Here is an 18,705-nt window from a genome sequence, read left to right as displayed (position 1 = left end):
CAAAACATACCTATAAGCTTAAAAGTACTTTATTCAAAGAAAGGGACGATACAGGTGGTTACAACCATCAGCCTTCTATTCCCTTGGATCTTTAACATTCTTGTCAATATTTTTTTTTTATGTAGCATAATCTAACAAAACTACAATGATAATCACCAATACAGATTAGGATGTGGTTCTGGAGACTTGGTGCACTCCAAAGCTAATACTCTTTTCCAAAAGTTTAGCATCAATAATCTGAACTTCTTAAGTAGGGAGAGTTCAATCTTTAAAGAACTAAAAGATTAGCAGAGCCTGCAATTCGTTCAGTTTAATAATGCTACCTGTGTTTCTTCTTTCATTCCTAGGGAGTCAAAGAATGCATTGAATTTTAAGCACGCACAATCTTAGCAAAAAAATTACCTTTGATAGAAAATGGTAAGTACTGAAGCTGAGTGAATAAGAAATCCTGACTGGTCCTCAGATATCTCATAGTTGGACCTGAAGTGTCAGAGCATGCACACAACTGATAGATAACCTGACAATCAAAAACAGCAGAGATCCATGTATGGAATTTATTTTAAAAACAAACCAACAACCAAATCAAAAGAAGCATAATACTGTTTTACTGCTCAAACAACATTACCAGTATTTAAAGTAAGTTTTCCATCAGCTTTCTTCAAAGTTGAACCTATTATTTGTAACAGATGGTGAATTATGATATTAAAGGATTATCAGCATATGTGTACACAATGGCTATACAACATGACACTAGATAAGCCTGTTTGCTTAGCTCACTTAAAAATGAGTGTCTTTGTATGTCTGCACATCCACCAAGACAGGAAACGTAATAAATTTTCCCCACTTCTACAGAATTGCCTTTTGCTTTTAATAATGTTTAAAATCCTTTCTAGAGTCCATGGATTTTTAACATGTTACAAGTGTGTAATCATATGATTCTATGATTTACGTGCAAGCATCAGCTACCTTGCACATCCATCTAACTCAGCTGTCTCCCCCACCTCACCCCCTCAGCCATACATACGTCCGTTCTCTCACGGCTACAGAATAAAGCAGAGAATTTCACTGACTTGCCGTCAAACTACACTTCCAAAATTAAAAAAAAAAAATTAAAGATTGGTATATTGTCACAATGGATCAAAAATATTTAGGTTTAGTTTTTAAGTATGCCCTAATTCCAAGTTTCTGACGTGAGTGCAGTTTCTTTGATTTCTGTGATGCTACAAGATAACATTTTTGCAAATAGAAGGTAAAACAGAAAGAGTTCAATATATATAAAAACCTAACATATTCATTTTAAAAATGAAATTATTATCAGAGTCATCAACCATCTGTGTTCATCAACCAAGAAGTAACTAATTTCATTTAGAGCCTACTTTCAGTATATGCAAAGAGAAAATATGCTAAATACCTGGTAACAGAGTTCTGCAAGATGGGGAGATTCCCGAACTGCTGTCGGCCCATTCCTTGTTTCAGTACCCTTCTCCAGTATGTTCAAAATGGCATGTAGGCAAGTCCGTGGGCAACCCAAGACACCTGAAAAGAGAAAAATAACTTGACATTCTTGATCTTACCTTCCTCCATAGCAAATATAGGTTAGTACACAGAAATACAGAACCTAAATTGTTCTGATACCTTGTGCTGCACTGTACTGCTCCACAGAGCTGCAGCAAAAACATCTGGCAAAGTTTTATCACCACTACTTAAAATCAAAGAAGGAACCATGTTTCAGCAAATATCTAACAAAAATATTTATAGTTAGTCTGTAGGCTTTTGAGATGCTGGTGAATCAATTTGAATTCTTGCTTTTACACTTTTAAATGAATAGCCATTTGACAATTTCAAAGAATAGCTTTAAATAATTCCTGCTTTATTTTACAAATACAGCCACTACATGACTAATGCTCCTAAAGGCACCTGACACTGCAACCAAGGGCAATAGGGAGAAGATTTTAATGCTGAAGTCAAAATCCTGTGTTTTTGCATTCTTCCTTTAGCCAATTATTTCTTTAATCGACCCAGAAGGAGGTCCTGAAGCAGTAAAGACATCAATAACCAGAATTCCTATAGGGGAAATAATCTTGTGTTTGAACATGTATAATTTATGCTTTAGCAGGAAATTATTATCTTGAGGTAAATGTCTTACGGTCTTTATTTCTTCACATTATTAACAAGATAATTGAAAGATGTGGGCAAGTTTCTCTCACGCCCTTGAGACACATTTCCTCACCACTGACTTAACATATGATATCCTGCAAAATTGTGTGGGTGCAGACCAGTTACATGTACTGTGTAACTACTGAATTCCAAAATATCAGAAGAAATAAAATTCAGGTCCTAGCTACTCTTCCATTTAGAACTATGAAGAACTGAAAACTGCTGGGCCACAGAGTCCAATACAAACCTAAAGATAATGAGAAATATTCTTCTCTAAATAACTAAAATCAAATTATTCATGTTTGCTCAAACTTGTTTATATAAAACATCCCTTAAAACAGTTGAGAAATAGTCTTGTATTTCTGACTGGAAGAGACACCCAACTACTAAACACCAAACATGTCAACACCAAACTATTGCTAGATTATGGTATCAGACCACTGTTCATGGCTTTAGACAACTGGGTCTTGAAAACTTCCAAACATGAAGACTGCACGACCTCTATAGCCAACCTGCTTCACTGACTTCTGGTCAAAACATTTCTCCTACATTGAATTTGAACTTCTCTTGTTTCAATTTATGCCCACTGCCTCTCCTCTTCCTGCCACACTCCTCTGAAGAGCCTGGTTTTATCCTCTTATTAATGCCTTTGCAGGTAATTCAAAGACTTCTATTAGGTCCCCTCAAAGCATTTCTCTTTTCCAGAGTTCCTTCAGCTTCTCCTCATAGGCTGAGAAATCCAGCTCCTTGATCATCTCTGCTGGACTTGCTCAGTCTGTTTTGTAAAATACAAGTTAGAAATGGAGGAGGAGAAAAAAATATAGTAACCCACTGTTATTCCCACCAATTCAACTTTAAAGCAACAGGAGTGATATTTCTAAAGTTTGCATTGTCATATATACATGTAATTAATTAATATATTTGTATATTCCCGGCACTAGAATGAAACCCCACATGTTCTAGAACATTTTCTTCTACAATGCCAAAAAACCAAAACTGGTTACTGGTTTTCTTTCCTATAAATAATTTTAAACAGGAGTTTGAGGAGGGACAGGACAGTACCCAAGTAGTAGAACTAGTCCAAAGTGACAGTCTGTTTTGTAGATTCAGATGTTAGCATATGCGGGTACTACTTGGATCATCAAATCAGTTTCTTTGTATTGGGGACACAACTATGCTGTATTAAACAGTAAATAAATTAATGTTTCACTTCTGAAGTATCATTTTCTCTCATAATTCTAATTTCAAGTCTGTTCCAAAATCCAACTTAAACAAAGAATCAAATCCTGAAGTTGTTTAAAGGCTGCATTTGAGTACTAATATTAATGTAGCTTTCAAGGAGTCAAACAAGGCCTGTTGTCATAAATTGAAGAGGAACTGCTTTTCCCCATGAATTTTCCAGTAAATACTCTCAGTGTTGGTAACAGAACTGATAAAATGGCAGATCAACCTCTCCTCCTCTTACCTGGATCTTGCAAATTTGTGGTGCTGACAGGTTTCTTTAGTTCGAATCCCAAGAGATACAGAGCAAGGCTGGGAGGACTGCACTCAAGAGAGGTGATAAGGAGATTCAGAATATGGATCCTTGTTTCATGATGGATTTGTGCCCGCTTCTTTTCAGGCTCCAGCTCTTGATTAGAAAAAGAAAAGAAAAAGAAAAAGCAGATGTGGTGAACAACGAAGTAAAAAACCCATCTAATAGAATAATCGTCAGTGTCTTCAAGTTAAATACAAGAATGTTGGGGGATCAACTTATATTACTGCAAAGGGATACAAGAACAGAATTCAAAATTACTGTTAACACAGCTCTAAATAATATATCCAAAGCAATGTTAAATACTTGTCTTCTGAAAACAGATTCAGTTTGTTGTTGGCTCATTGTACTGTGGATGTTATTTAACAAAACATAGGTGCTTTTCATTCTGTTAAAGGTCCAATTCCACAGAAAACAGAGGAAGATTGTTTCCTGGCTTAAAAGCACTTTTTACATCTCTTTCAGTAATTTCATTCCATGCAAAAGACAACTGTTTAAGCCATTTTAAGAAGCCTTTTACATACCCTCATCTGGATTAATTAATTCTTCTGCATCTTCATTGTCTAAACATTCCACGAATCCAGCCATCAGCTTCTGGCTAACACTCTGTATTTAACAATAGAAGGATGGAAATGAAGAGAATTTTAAGAGTATTAAACCAAATACTTTTCATAATTCCCTTCATGTAAGTTGACAGAACCTCTAGACAAAAAGTATATAACCTACTTAATAAGCAAGAGTGGAGAGTCATAGCTCTTCTAAGAACAGGTTAACAATTAGCCAGTGAACAGGAAAAAAAAAATCTACTGTTGTTACATATGCTAAATTATTCTCACAGATTGAAGACTATAAAGTCACAAAAAGATCTCCACATCTCAAAGAATATTGCCCTTTTTCTTCTTGAAAACATTCATGATTTTGGTTTTTTTCAACTAATGAAGTAATTGTTTTTCCAATGCCATGGTGAAAGACATTTTAGAGGTGGGTAGATATAAAACAAAATAGGTATTTTAATGTAGTTAACCTAGAAACCTATCCTTTAAAGAAACATTATGAAGTCCCAGTATTTCTCCATCAGTTTCTCTTTCCAGATTCAAAGAAACAGCTACTCACCTGATCATGTGTGAAATCACCAACTAGTTTTATCTGGATGTTGGAATTATCAGAAATACAGCACAAAATCTTGGCACTTTCAAAAGCCAGTTCAGGATTGCTGTTTCCATGGTAAAGATACCTTCAAAGACACAAGATTATGGTAATGAAATTGTTGAGAATTTTACTTTTTCAAGATGGTAATGCACAGATGAGAAATTAAACGAGATTTAGAACTAAAACATTTACAAATCAAATTACATGAGATAACATTCAAGCTTCAAATAAAATTTCACTCTATATGAAACACTGAGTGCTTCTCCATCAGGAGAGATGAGTAGGCTGAGTAGGGATAATAACCTTTCCTGGAATTTTTACCATTCTTTTTATCCAAAATCTACATTAAACACTGCAGCATAAGTTAAAACAACTGCTTGCAGGCATTTAATACAGTAACTAATGGACAATACTGTAAAACATGGTTAATAGCAACTAAATGTGTTTAACTTTCCCACTCTGTGATGAGTCTGGGGCAAAATGGAATTATAAGCAAGGGAATCATTGCACATAAGGTAGACAGGAAGAAATCATGAGAGGGGGAAAATTCAGAAAGAAGAACCATAAATACAGATTCCCATCTTGCGCTAGGACAATCACAGATCATACCACCTGTGAAGACATCTCCCCCCACCAAGAAAAAAATTCACAAGAAGCTCTGTGTAAAGAGAAGCATTGGCTAGTAAAGCTAATGAAAGGATCCAGGATCCAAACACTTCTGTGCATCCAAAACTCCTCCCTTCTCAGTACTTTGCACATACCTGGCAATATTCACCACGTGATCTGCCTTTTTAGTGCGAGGATTGATTCCTTGAAGCAGCTGCTCCAGTGGTGTGACAATAAGGGAAAGGTGGCTCTCCCGCAAAAGATCCATAAAAAAATTCTCCTTCTGTAGGGTTAAATTTAGAAGTGCAAGGCAATACTGTACAGCTTTCTCTAAATGCTTCTTCCCTGCAGTGCACAAAAAACATAAGAAATACAAAGAAGCAGCTGAATAGACTACATTCATAAATGTCATTCATCAAGCCTTGCACCGAGAAAAAAAACCCTGTCAGTGGTTTACCAGTAGGAAAACTTCCCCCATAACACGATTCTTTATATGCAAGAGATACAACCATCAAAGTACAGATATGCAATGTTAGCTTTAAATCCTTCTCACTATACATTTTAACTTCACATGAAAAATGAATTCTAGGCACATACCAGGAAATGGAGCATAAGTATCAAGCTGCTTAACCCCTTCTTCTAGCAAACTAAGGCAAAGTTCCAGCATTGGGGACTCATTCAATAGATGATACATCAAATTGAATCCAGGTGGTTTATATGCTATTATTTCTTCTCCTAAAGACAGAAGGAGTAAAAAACAATATAACCTCTAATAAAACCCTTCTATTACTCAAGCTAGTATAAGATATAAAATGTAACAGCCCCCATGGCTCTAAGCAACAACCTTGGTAAAAAGTCTTCAGAGATTTTCTTCATATAGAAGCCATTGAGGTAATATTAAAAGTTTGGGAAGAGATGTAATGGCAATTACCCTTACTTTTCAGTATCTAATAGCACATTTCAAATTTAACCCCAAGTAGATCTGACCAAAAAGCAACCAGAAAAAGTTTATATCCCACCCCCCCTGCATGAAGACCCTGGATGAGGGAAAAAACATTTCCAGAAGTCAAAGAGAATGTCCACTCAACTCCTAATCCTCAGAGGGTAGGGATAAACTCCCACGACTGCTGTAACAATGTATACAAAAATAAAACTACTAGCCTAAAATTCAAAGACCTTCATGACATGAAATAAAAGGAAAAGACTCATGCTTCTAATTCATCTAGGCTCTTCATAAACTGTGGTAGATAAAAGCAGAAAAGCAGTAAGAACCTTTTCTAACATGCAAGTGAGAACAAGGGTAGTTTCTTTTGGCACCACCTTTTAAGTGCCTTTCTTCCATTCATTCCATGTGTGCCACTCCATCACACACCAACAGACAAGCCATGCCAATGTGGAGCCACATACTGAATCCATTTGAAAAATTTGTCTACTCAAAACTACATTAACCCATTTCTCCAACATATCCCGTAACCCACAAATAATCATAACAAGTTGAAGGACTAGCAGAGGACAGGAACGAGCTAACGAATTCTCTGAGCCAGTTATGCTGCCAAGTACTCTTTGTCAAAAAGTATGAGGCACAGAGGCCTTCTAACACTAAAGTTGTTTTCAATTAAGAACTGGTTCTCACAGCACTGCTACAAGAAAATCCACAGGCATCATGATGGAATTCATGCTAAGAAACTTTGTATTAAGAAAAAAAAATTTAAAGCCCAAATAAGCCTTAGATTTCCTATAATGAAGCAACTGTCATCTACTTTAGCCTTTTAAAGAATAGTTGTTCAGAATTAAATTACTTCAGGTCACAATTCTACTGCTACTGTCTGCTTTGAATAGTTAATATATCAACAGTATTAACAGTAAAGGATATCTCCAATACAATGACACCCTTGAATTAATCCTATGAATAGTAGTGATTTAGATATAGATCAAAGAAGCCCAGAAGAAGAAGCCAAAACTGAGGTGTTGTTTAAGTGTCAAATGTTGCTCTTCAACCGAATTGGAAATGACAGAAACAGAAGTTATCCGCCTAGTAGAGATAGGGAAGTAGAAAACAGTGTACATGAAACCCTATTGAGTCAGCAATGCAGATCTCAATACTACATGGAAATTTTTTTAACATCTTCCTATCTTAAAGTCTTGGTCTAGCTTTCCACCAGCTTATCTGCAATATTAAACAAGATCCCAAGACAGAGCAAAACAAGTCACAATTCTGTCTGTCAGTGAACAAACAAACATTTGTAACCTTGTAACTCCACATATTGGTCCACAAAGTCTTCAAGTTGAGGTTCGTAGTCCCGCAATAATTTGTAAAACACTTCCAGGACTACCTCAGCTACTTCCCACTGCAGATAATCACAAAACAAAGAAAAAATCATACACAGATTAAGACTGACACCGCAACAACACGACCAAGACGACAAAGAACACAACACAGTGCATTGAAGTACAGGACAGAAGGATGACTAGTATTTCAAAATTAGAAAGTCATGCAAATTACATTATAATTCATTATGTCAAAGAATATGAAAGGCCAAGCTTCCTTTCTGAAGTGAAATGGAATACTGAAACAGATTTCTTACCTATTTTAGGCACTATTATACAATACACGTATTAGAATATTGAAACTATAAGCAATAAGGAGTTCTTATTAGGTATACAGCTAAGAATAGATCAAGAATAGCCAGCTTCCAGCATACAGTTAAGCATGTGCTTTCATCCAGAAGTATTGTAAAACAAAGCCAAATCACTTGGTTCAGCAAGTCAGAAATATTTTCTGAGGTAACACTGAGAAAAGGACAAATCTGACTTGTATATTTGGGCATGTAATGTTCAGAAGTCATTAGCCATGTAGTAGACTTGCAGAATCCTGTAGAGCAAATTGAAATTTAGGAATACAAGCTTCTTTTTTAAAAGATACTTTATACAAGCTCCTTTGAAATATATCCTGACCCATGAGTTGAAATATCACCTGTTTACAGAATCAAAACACTATTAAGTGCTCTAGGTTACTTTTGCTGCATCAAACTTGCACAGCTTTCTCAAACAGATCTAAGCCACATCAACAGCTACATGCTCAGGAAAAGAAAAATATTTTCAAACAAAAATTACTTTTTCAGCAGCTCTCCGGTATGCCCTGGTGCGGAATCGGAGAAACACAGAATCCCTGAGGAACTGGAGATAGGGATCAAAGCCTGGCGGGCGGAGACCTGCTCCCAAGTTAGCTGGGAATGAACTCTCCACTAGTGTGCTGATGAGTCGACAGAAGGCGCGAGTTAAAGGATACTCCTCACATCGGGACTCAATCTCATTCAGTTCAACCTTCCCAGGAGGACAGCAAAAACAGGAGGAGACAAATCACAGATTTTGGGGAAGGAAGAAACATGTGAGAAAAAAAAAATGTAATAGCATCATCTGTGAATTACTTTACAGTGAATCAATTCAGCAGCTTTTCTGCCTACAGTACAACACAAACAGAGCAAAAGCAGCAAAGCATCAGTACTGTTATTTCAGTTCAGCAATATGCATTCACTCCTCTCTGAGCTACTAGAGGATACATCTCAATATTTACCTACTTGCTTTTATTTACCACTGTTCTTAGAAGCAAAGTGAGCTGTACCAAGACATAACAAAAGTGAGTGCAATTTAGGAAAATCTTAGTAAGAAGTGCTCATGAGGAATTTGAGAGTTTAGATGCTGTTCTGCTACTAGTGTGAAGCTGAACTAGGTGCAAAATGGATAAAATTTTCCAGAAATTACAAGCAGGCTTGCAAGTAAGTTACAAAGCAGTGAAACAACAATGTCTATTAGGAAAGTTTCCCATGGGCACAGCAGTAGATGCAGCTTCTGCAAGTGCCTCCCAAATGCATATGCAGATGATCAGAGAGGCTGCCTAGGTACAGAGAATCTCTTACCTCAATACCAATTGCTTGTCTCTGGCCTGGACTTCTTACAGTTTGTAAGATCTTCAAAACAGAAAGAGAAATGAAAACAAACAACACATTTCACACAATCCAAGTGCATCTCCATCATTTCTATCAGGAGTAAAAAAAAAAGATACTCATCACATTTTAGATCTAAGAAGAGGTTTTCTAAATCCTTTTAAAAGATAAAAAGCTAAGATTTTTCTCTCTGAGAGGCTGGATTATGTTTGACACATGTATGCTCCCAGCTTTACATTCTCCAAGATCTGCATCACATTTTCACATTAATGATTTTTATCTCATATCGGATAGGGGAAAGACATTTCTCTCATTATCTCTTACAATAATGTATTTTAAGAAATATCATAAATTAGGACGCAAATATGGTGAGATGTTGTTATTGTCAGGGTCTCTTATTAGCAAGTAAAAATAAGGCAGCAGCTGCAGTTCAAAGAGGACAGTCTTGGTATTTCTGTATAAACCTGTATTTATGTAAAATAAGCACAGCCAATGAGATCTCTGAGATGATTCTGTAATTTTCAAAATTGTTCCAAAGTATTAACTACATTAAAAAAAAAATTATATTCAACAACAGCAAAAAGAAAATTTAGGAGGAAATGCAATACGATTTTGAATACGCTACTGGCAATTTCAACAAACTACAATGCTACAGCTCTAAGCACTGAAAATCCTAAAATACCTGTGTATATTCCAGGGATTGCCAGAGTGAAGCAGCTATTTCAGGAGATCTTCCAAAAGCAGTAAGGGTTTCTAATAGCTCTGCTTTCAAAATAGGAGGAATGCTGCACTGTAGAAGTCCCAGGATGACCACTACTGGTGTCCACTGAGGGTGCTCACAAAGAGCCAAGCGAGCATTCTCACTCTACAGAGTTCAACAGAAAACAAAACTGCAGATTATAACTTTGAAGGTTTCTCATATCTTACAGTCTCTAATTCACAGCTCAGTTCAGACTCCGCTTTGTACTTGAAGGTATGCAAAATGTCAAAAGAAAAGCAGACAATTCCAAAGCCAACCATTTTAGTTAAACAAAAAGCCGAGTATAAAGACTTACAAGCACTAAATTGTGCCTATCCACACAGAAAGATTATTTGGATAATACACGTATCTTATAACAACCCACTTTTTTTTAGTGGACACGCATTCATGGAATTAGTCTAAGTACTTTAGCAACTTTTTCAAGCATGGGTAGAGGGACTTTTATTAGTATTTCTATTACATACTTTCTATATATTCCTATATCCATATATTTCTATGAACTCACACTGCATTGGACATTTGCTAGGAACTTGTAGCAATTTTAGTCTAAGAACAGGATCATTGCTCATGTAAGCTCACTGGAGACTCTGAGAGGAACCACTGGACAGGAACAAGCATTTAGCCTCATCAAATGGTAATTCCCTGCATCCTTAGAACAAATTTATCTTCATCCCAAATTATGATTTGATGATGTCAGGAAATAGAAGTTTTAAGAGTTCCCTTTTCTCCATGTATGTCCAATGCTGATATTACAGCTCACACAGGATCACCCCATTATCTTTACCACCAAAGATGATTTTCAAAATATTTAGTTTTACTGATCTGTCTCATGTTTGTGTCAGCAAAACCAAGGCTATCTCACTATGTCATAGAACTTTTAGGCTGCAAAGTCTGGTGGGTGTTTAAGAGCAGAATTCCACACTACTCAGAATTACACAGACAACTCACAATACAAAATTATGCATTGCAGTCTTATTCTCCTGGAATCCTCTTCCAGTCAATTCATTCAAAACATTTTACACCCTTGGTTTGGGGACATTTTAAATCATAACCCTGGATGCAAGTTTCACAGCTGATCAGCTTCCTTATCAAAATTCTACCACTTCCTTTTGAATACAACTATTACTTTTGTTATTTCAAGCTCATAAATAAAGGCAAAGAACTTTCCTACTTCTTGGTGATTTATTGCGGACATACCTCACTTCTGAAAGACATCTCCATTACCACCACCAGAGTCAAGAAAGCAAGAAAATCAGCAATACTAGCAACACAGGAAAGGGCATCATCTCTTTCTGCTTCACCTACACCTTCAATGTTTGGTCATTACAGTTACTCCTGATGCTTCCCATACTTTTGGAATTCACTAATAAAATGACAACTGCTAGGTAAATTTTCCTTACATACTTTTTCAGTCAAGGAGAATTTCGCAGCTGAATGATGATGATTCACAAGGAAAAAAAAAGTATTAACAAAGAAAACTAAATAAAAGGTTACTTACCCAATTGACTATAACAGTGGTCAGCTGTAAAAATGCAATCAATCCATCCTGTTCTTTCTGTGTGATGCCTCGGAGAGGCAGGTGACGGTACTGGACACTGTCTGCACTTGGCAAGTCTTTCCTTAAGTGCTCATGATAAAGCATCAAAGAGTGGAAGAAATGCTCCCAGGAGACAGGACTGCCACCTGCTCCTTGGATGTTTTCCGCTAGAAAAATGACAAACAGGTGACAAGATTTTCTTTTGACTCTTTCACAGGGTGAAAAGCAGGGTAGCTAAATTTAGAATGAGAACTTTCTTATCTAAAGGAAAAAGTAAAGTTCAAAGAAAAGTTATTGTTTCCAAAATTAATCATTTAGGTTTGGGCATTTTTGCTTGTTTATGGAGTTTTTTTGAGACAGAAAGGTGCTAATATGAAAAACTAGTACAAATAAGTTTTCTGGTTTATGAATTGGAATCTTTGCAACATTATTTGTATCTTCAAAGTAGGGAGTTTTTTTATAATTTGACCAATGCAAAATGAAGGCAAAACACAGGACTGACCAGCATCTCTTACTTTGAGAAAGTGGTATTGTACTACATGTATCAAAAAATTCTAACTGAACAAAGTGCTTCTGAACAAAGTCAGCTCAGGAACTTGTATATTTTGTAAATATAGCTAACTTTAAGACATGACTCATTTTTTGTTTTACAATAAGCAACACTGACATTCTGCATTTCTTATGGTGTAAGACACGGTGTTTTTTTTAAAAAAAGCATTATTTCACTAGGTAAATTGCTTGCTAAGGTGCTCAGCCATCTAATTCCTTATCTGCTAGGTTTTTTTAATCAGACTACAGTAAAGTAAAGCCTTCCAATTTCATCTTTGTACTAATAATAAAATGTTAAAAGTATGAGGCCACAATTCATCTCAAGTAAGTCTTTGCACGTCTCAAAAGAAAAGGAGTTGAGAAAGAGCTGAAGAGTCACTTCTCTTACCATGACTACTGCCATTGACTTTTAGCAAACTAAAGCAGTAATGAGCACACTGAGGCCCACTAGCCAGTCCCCGCAGCATTTTCAAGTATGGGATGTAAATTGTGGAAGGAAGTAGATCTCCCATTTGCCTAACAAACTTTGACAAGACAACCTAGAACAAATAAAGATCAGTGTTTAAAAAAAAAAAAAAACGTGAATCTGAGTATTTTAGGAAAACATTAGGCAGCAAAAGTCAGAGAACAGATTCTAATGTAATCAGGGCAGGGTAGACAGGAATGACAACTCCAATTTTAAAAAAGTTCCTTTGCAGACTGGCCTATTCAGTTAGACATGTTTGAAAGAGGAACTAAACAAAATAACTAGTGACTGCAAAGTATACTAACTCTCAAATTCTGTATTTCTAGTGATAAAATTTACTTCACCTCCCAAAAGTTCCACAGGAGTATTATTAGCACATCTCACAATGCAATGTAAGTGAGACCAGGAAAGAATCCAGTGTGCTTGTCAGTAACTCACACACAGTGGTTCCTTTCAGGGTCACATTAGGCTGCTTGCAGATTGTACCTGGCCATAATTCAAGCTGCCAGCATTCTGTGTGGGTGTTGGGATGTGTCTGATTTGTCTCGTACTAGGTTTTGCCTAGCACTGCACAGTCCTTCCAGAAGCATTGAGGGCTGACAGCACCCCAGGTATCCAAAGAGTTTGGTTTGCTTTGTCTGCTTAGACTGTTTCGTCACTCTAATTTTAAGTTCTGTCTCTTATGGACTATAATTTTTGAACTTGAATAATTAAAATATTCTTAGGATTTTTACCCCTAAAATACTATCAACTGCAGTTAATAAAGTTTTTTTTACAGCTAAGGAATTTGATTTCTCAGTTACATGAAAAAGGCACGTAGAAGTCATCAGACAAAAAACACGAGAGAACTATCAGAATCCATTTAGCAACTGTAACAGATCAAACCTAAATAACATTTTCACAGAGGTTTGTTAGTACTCTTTCTTTCTAAGTTTATTGACAGCCACGAATGGCTGGCAGTAGCTAATTTTATGGCAAGCAACAACACCCACGCCATACAGAGCAGGAGACACGCAGATAAGCCACTGAAAAAGGCTAAGGTCTTCTTAGAGGCTACCTGTAATAAGGATACCAAAAATTTTGTTGCTTGAGGGTTTTTGTTACTTTAGTTTCAAGTTACTAGTAGTTACTCAAGAAAATCTAGATAACCTGGCGCTGAGGGGGCCGCTGGTGAGCTACCCCGAGGTAGGAGCCCATGATGGTGGATGTCTGCAGGGGCTCCGACGGACACCAGTACTCATGAGCAAGCTCCAGATTAAAGGGGTCTTTCCTATACAACTCAGCGATCTGTCAGGAAAAGGAAGGTGTTAGAAAAGTATCCTCTCCAGGAAGAAAAAACCAATTACTTCCAACAGTAAGCACTGCTTCTAGATTAGCTAAACACATCTGAGAGGCAAAGCATCCCAGGGCTGGTGTTCTAGTTCTTAAAACCTTCTGAAAATAACAGCTTCTAAATAACAGTATCAGAACTAGTGACAGCCAGCAAAATTCAAAATGCACATATCAGTGAAAACATAATAACTTTCTATTTAATTATTATGGATTAAATCGTTGCTAAGAAAGCAGTGTCATTTCTCCTTAAATAACCATATGCCTACCTTTATATATTAATTTTACAAGTTAGCCAGTGAACATACAAATTTCTCCGAGTAAATTTTTATTTCTAGTTCTTCATTTAAGTTCACTATATCTCTCTGAGCTGCTTAAGAAAGCATTTCACTACAGATTTTCCTGCTAATAACCTAAGGGAGCATCTTTGGAAAAGACTAATAATACAAGTTTTTAAGTTATCAGAAAATACACAACACCTCAGTTCAATATGCAAATCTGTTTGCCAATATGGATTTTTTGGAAAGTGCAGTTAAGTAACCTTAATAGCTAATATTTAAACAAATAGAATTATTTTTATTTCCATTCTATTTTGGTTTTATTTTATTAAAAATATGAAAAAAAACTCTTTCTTTTAAAGGTACATTTATGTTCAAAACTCTACTGCAATCAGGGAATTTGTAATTCCACTAGCCTTCATGGATTCACCTTACCAAGCCTACTCTACAGCAAATACAAAACAGTCTTCTAAAATTCTCATTACAAATACATCAACACATGAAAATTATTTAAACATTTCAATTATTTATCAGAGTAATCGTCAACAGTGGAGTAAAACCTCTTAAGACATAAGGAACAATGCACTACTTACTTACTAAAAAATAATTACGTGACATGAACATCAGAAACCAAGACAGTAAATTAATTCCTTCTTATGAAAAATTATAGAGAAGTGCCTATACTTAAGGAAAAAAAATTAATCCCAAAAGGGAAAGATCCAGCACCATATGGTATCATTGAGACACAGGCTTTCAGATAACAAATGAAAGTCACAATCATTATTTTTGACAGTAATTTAGAAGAAAATAAGGCTTACTAGAAGCATTAAATGCTCCAGATCTCTCCGAAGGGAAATAGGTGGGTCGTTACCCATCTGAATACTCATGTGGATCATGCGAGCATCTTCATCAGCACGATTTCTCAGCTGTTTCACCTACAGGATTTATGAAGTGGAAAAGGAAACAGTGGTCTATATTTAGCTAAGAATGAAACAGAAAGAAATAATGGAATTGTCTATATGGCCAATTAAAACTAAGAAAGCAAATGTACTTGCATGAACATGACAAGAACACTCCATTTTCTAATTTTTCAATCCTCACTCCTCCCAAAAGCTTGCACTCGAAGTTATAGTCAATCACTTGCTTACTGCCAAAGCCCTCAGCACATAGGAAAAGCCCTGAACTTATATCACAGGAGTTTTTCCTAACTGACTTCACCAGATACTTTGGTTTGGCCCCAAAAGGTAGATCCTTTTCCTCCTTTTAATTTAAAAGCTAGACAGTTTAGGTTCAAAGAATGCTGGATCATTATTCACAAGGAGTGAAAAGAAACATGAAACAACGCAAAATATTGATTCCTGTATACAGATCTGAGGATAGCACCTTTCTTCACCATTAAAGACTAATTTACTTGCAGCTACTTTATGACTTGAAAAGTTCTGCACTGATCCCACTTTGGAGTTAATCTGTCTCAACTAGAAGCATTATCACATGTCAATAAACACCACAGGAAAAACAAGCGAGAAGAGCAAGAAGAACAGCAGCAATTTTTTTTAAAAGTAGCCATTTAATCAGCATCCTAAACTTCTTTGTGCTGAAAAAGCTAATTACTAAACAAAAACCAGATGACATTTAATTTTAAATTCAAAAAGCTTTTGACATGAGACCCCAACAGAGGCTTATAGAAAGCAAACAGATGAGATTAAAAGTTAAGTTTAGTTAAATATTAAGGAGACACTGAAGAACAAGAAACAGAAGCAAGCAACCAATTCAACACATAAAAAATACAACATGGTGACAGTCAACAGAGACTAGTTCATGGTCTATAATATATCTCAATGTGTGAAACTGAATGAGCAGCAAAATAATTGTGTCTCATCAGGAAAAAACAGTTAAAATGTAATAATAATAAAGATTAAAAACTAGAAGTAACAGTGGAAAGGGTCAAAGCAAACTACCTAAATCAGTACACTAACTGAACAAGGACAAAACTGAATGTTGATAAGTTAAATGATTAATTATTTGAGGTACTAAAGCTAATTATCAAGTTCTGAATGAATGCAATGCAGTCAACAAAAAGATTTACCCAAATCATCACTGGCAAGCAGCATAAATGCTAAAATTACACACAAGAATTAATTAAAATGCTGACTTAGAGATTTAAATAAAACCGAACAAAAGTTACACAGATACACAAAGCAAAATAAAGATTGCACAAAACAGACACTTCTTTTTACCTAAAATTTGAGATTCAGTAGAAATAGCTGAGGACATAAGCCAACCACTAACTAGCAGTTAAGACAAAAAGTTGCCTCGTAGGGCTATATCCCAATTGCCTACTAACAAAGTCTTTCCTGTGAAAGAACTAGTACTGGCCTCTAGCAAACTAGAATACAAGTCAATGGTCTCATTTTGGCTTATATCCTGTATTACAAAATCCTACTTGTAATAAACATCTCTCTTCATCTTCAGGCATTAGCTACAACCAACTGTATACCTGAGGGAAAAAAAACTCAAGAGGAAAAGAAATATTCTTCCCAAAGATAAAGTATCTGAGTCCATAATGAAATGAAGATAAGATATACCAACAAATCAAGCTACTGCCTTGGGATTTTCAGGCAGTTCTGCAGCTACAGGAGACAGGGTCACATATGTTCTAAATTTAACATGGCAGAAACTTCAGTCAGGGTCATTCTGCAGCCACCCGTGTAATTATAGGGAGACACTTCTTTTGTAAAGCAATACCATTCAATGAATTGTCTCAAAAAAAGGTCCTCAGTTCCACACTTGTTTGCACCCAATTGTTTAAGGGTATTCCATAAATATTCCTCACATATTCCCCATATATTCAAAATATTCCCAAGGGCTACTGTGTCTGCATTACAAAAATCACCATTGTGTGCATCTTTCAAAGGATGTCCAAAGCCTCTTAAAAAATGGTAAGTGTTGGGTGCAGGCAGCTATTGCAGCATAAATATAGCAGTGATTTATCAATATGAACCTGGTGGAACTGACATTACACTTGTTCTATGGATGTGCTTTAAAAAAAGCTTGAGAAAACAACATGCAACACCAACAAATTATAAATAAACTAGGATTAGACCTCAAAGCTATGTGTTTATATATGCACTTAAAGGTTCACGAGGCTCAAATATTGCTTTTCCTGCCAATATTGTTCACATTCTGTAAGGTTAAAATGAACAAAATACTTTTTAAAATCCTTTTTGCACACTGAAAAAGGTAATTATTTGGCAACTCCAAATACAGCTCAACACAACGAAGGTCATAAAATAAAGCCTCCATTAATTAAATAGAAGTGTTTCCATGGAATTTTGATTTTCTCTGTCTAATTACAAGATCTTGCACAAATGAAACTTGTAATTCTTTAAAAATCCTTTTGCAGCATTTCTCTTAGACTGAAAACAGTTGCTTATTTTCACAACAATTGATACTACCAAAAAAGCAGAATCCCTCCCCTAAAATGTGGAAAAGACCATTAGTAAAAGAATAAACTAAAAATGAGGGACAAAAACCGTAACTCAATTTAGGTTACACTACTGTCTGTATCAAACGATAAAAATATATTAAAAAAATCAATACATACATGCATAGCCATCAATTTCAGCATTCATTTAAATTTTAATCATGTAAAACAAACACCACTACGACCATAAAAGCTTGTTTTGCAAATCTGACCACACTGAAGTGTTTTAAAAATCACGTTCTACTTCAGCGTGGAAAACAAACCCCAAACATTATGGCTTCTACAGAGTGAAGAAGTTTTCTGAAGCTGAGGCTTATGTCTGAATCTCTCTATGCTACCTTGACCAAATATTAGAAATACAGAAGAGATGCCCACATTTCTCAGTAAGTGCTATTCACACAACCAACTTACTTTCATTGGCATGAGTGCAAGGAAGTCTGTGACAAGGTTATGAATTTTGCGAATGTAAAATTCCTCATGGTAGAAATTTTCAGATGCCACAACAGATTCAGTCAGGAAGAGGAAAACGTAATCAGCGATCGCTAGCTCTGCCATTGCCTCATCTGCCTCAGTGAATTCTGCAAGAGCTGGGCAACAAAATTCACAAGAGCAGATAAAGTAAATAACAATCTGTTACCAAACAAATATATTTCAGGATACACAGCTGACATGAAAATTTACATGCTTCTATCAACTCTTGTCTTTTTTTCAGTCTATTGTTCTCCTGTACAGTAGAAAAAACAATTAATGGCAGATGATGACCTCAACTTTCTGCTTTAAAAAATGTTACAGTGCATATCCATTTACCCAAAAATAGCTAAGGTAGTGAACCAAGAATCACAAACCAACCTTAATTAAACATTATATTTAATGTTTGCATTTTCTTTAACAGATATTTTGAAGTAGACTCAA

At 35.8% G+C, this 18,705-nt stretch overlaps 1 protein-coding gene across 1 annotated transcript in view; it reads right to left on the bottom strand.

The window, feature by feature from the left end:
- NUP205 (nucleoporin 205) overlaps window positions 1–18,705 on the bottom strand; it is a gene marked incomplete at its 5' end in the record, with an annotated part of 48,160 nt that overhangs the window by 20,683 nt on the left and 8,772 nt on the right. The window contains 16 exons of the mRNA XM_082281107.1: window positions 403–517; window positions 1,412–1,536; window positions 3,623–3,787; window positions 4,216–4,297; window positions 4,805–4,925; window positions 5,602–5,791; window positions 6,044–6,181; window positions 7,695–7,794; window positions 8,561–8,770; window positions 9,364–9,414; window positions 10,073–10,255; window positions 11,649–11,854; window positions 12,625–12,775; window positions 13,852–13,989; window positions 15,128–15,244; window positions 18,205–18,380. Of these exons, the coding sequence (XP_082137233.1) occupies window positions 403–517; window positions 1,412–1,536; window positions 3,623–3,787; window positions 4,216–4,297; window positions 4,805–4,925; window positions 5,602–5,791; window positions 6,044–6,181; window positions 7,695–7,794; window positions 8,561–8,770; window positions 9,364–9,414; window positions 10,073–10,255; window positions 11,649–11,854; window positions 12,625–12,775; window positions 13,852–13,989; window positions 15,128–15,244; window positions 18,205–18,380 (2,268 nt within the window). The remainder of the gene's footprint in view (window positions 1–402; window positions 518–1,411; window positions 1,537–3,622; window positions 3,788–4,215; window positions 4,298–4,804; window positions 4,926–5,601; window positions 5,792–6,043; window positions 6,182–7,694; window positions 7,795–8,560; window positions 8,771–9,363; window positions 9,415–10,072; window positions 10,256–11,648; window positions 11,855–12,624; window positions 12,776–13,851; window positions 13,990–15,127; window positions 15,245–18,204; window positions 18,381–18,705) is intronic.

This window comes from Coloeus monedula (genome assembly GCF_965178545.1).
Source record: "Coloeus monedula genome assembly, chromosome: 4".
Classification (NCBI taxonomy): domain Eukaryota; kingdom Metazoa; phylum Chordata; class Aves; order Passeriformes; family Corvidae; genus Coloeus; species Coloeus monedula.
Note: the sequence above shows the minus strand (reverse complement) of the source record. Positions and strands in the feature narration are given on the sequence as shown.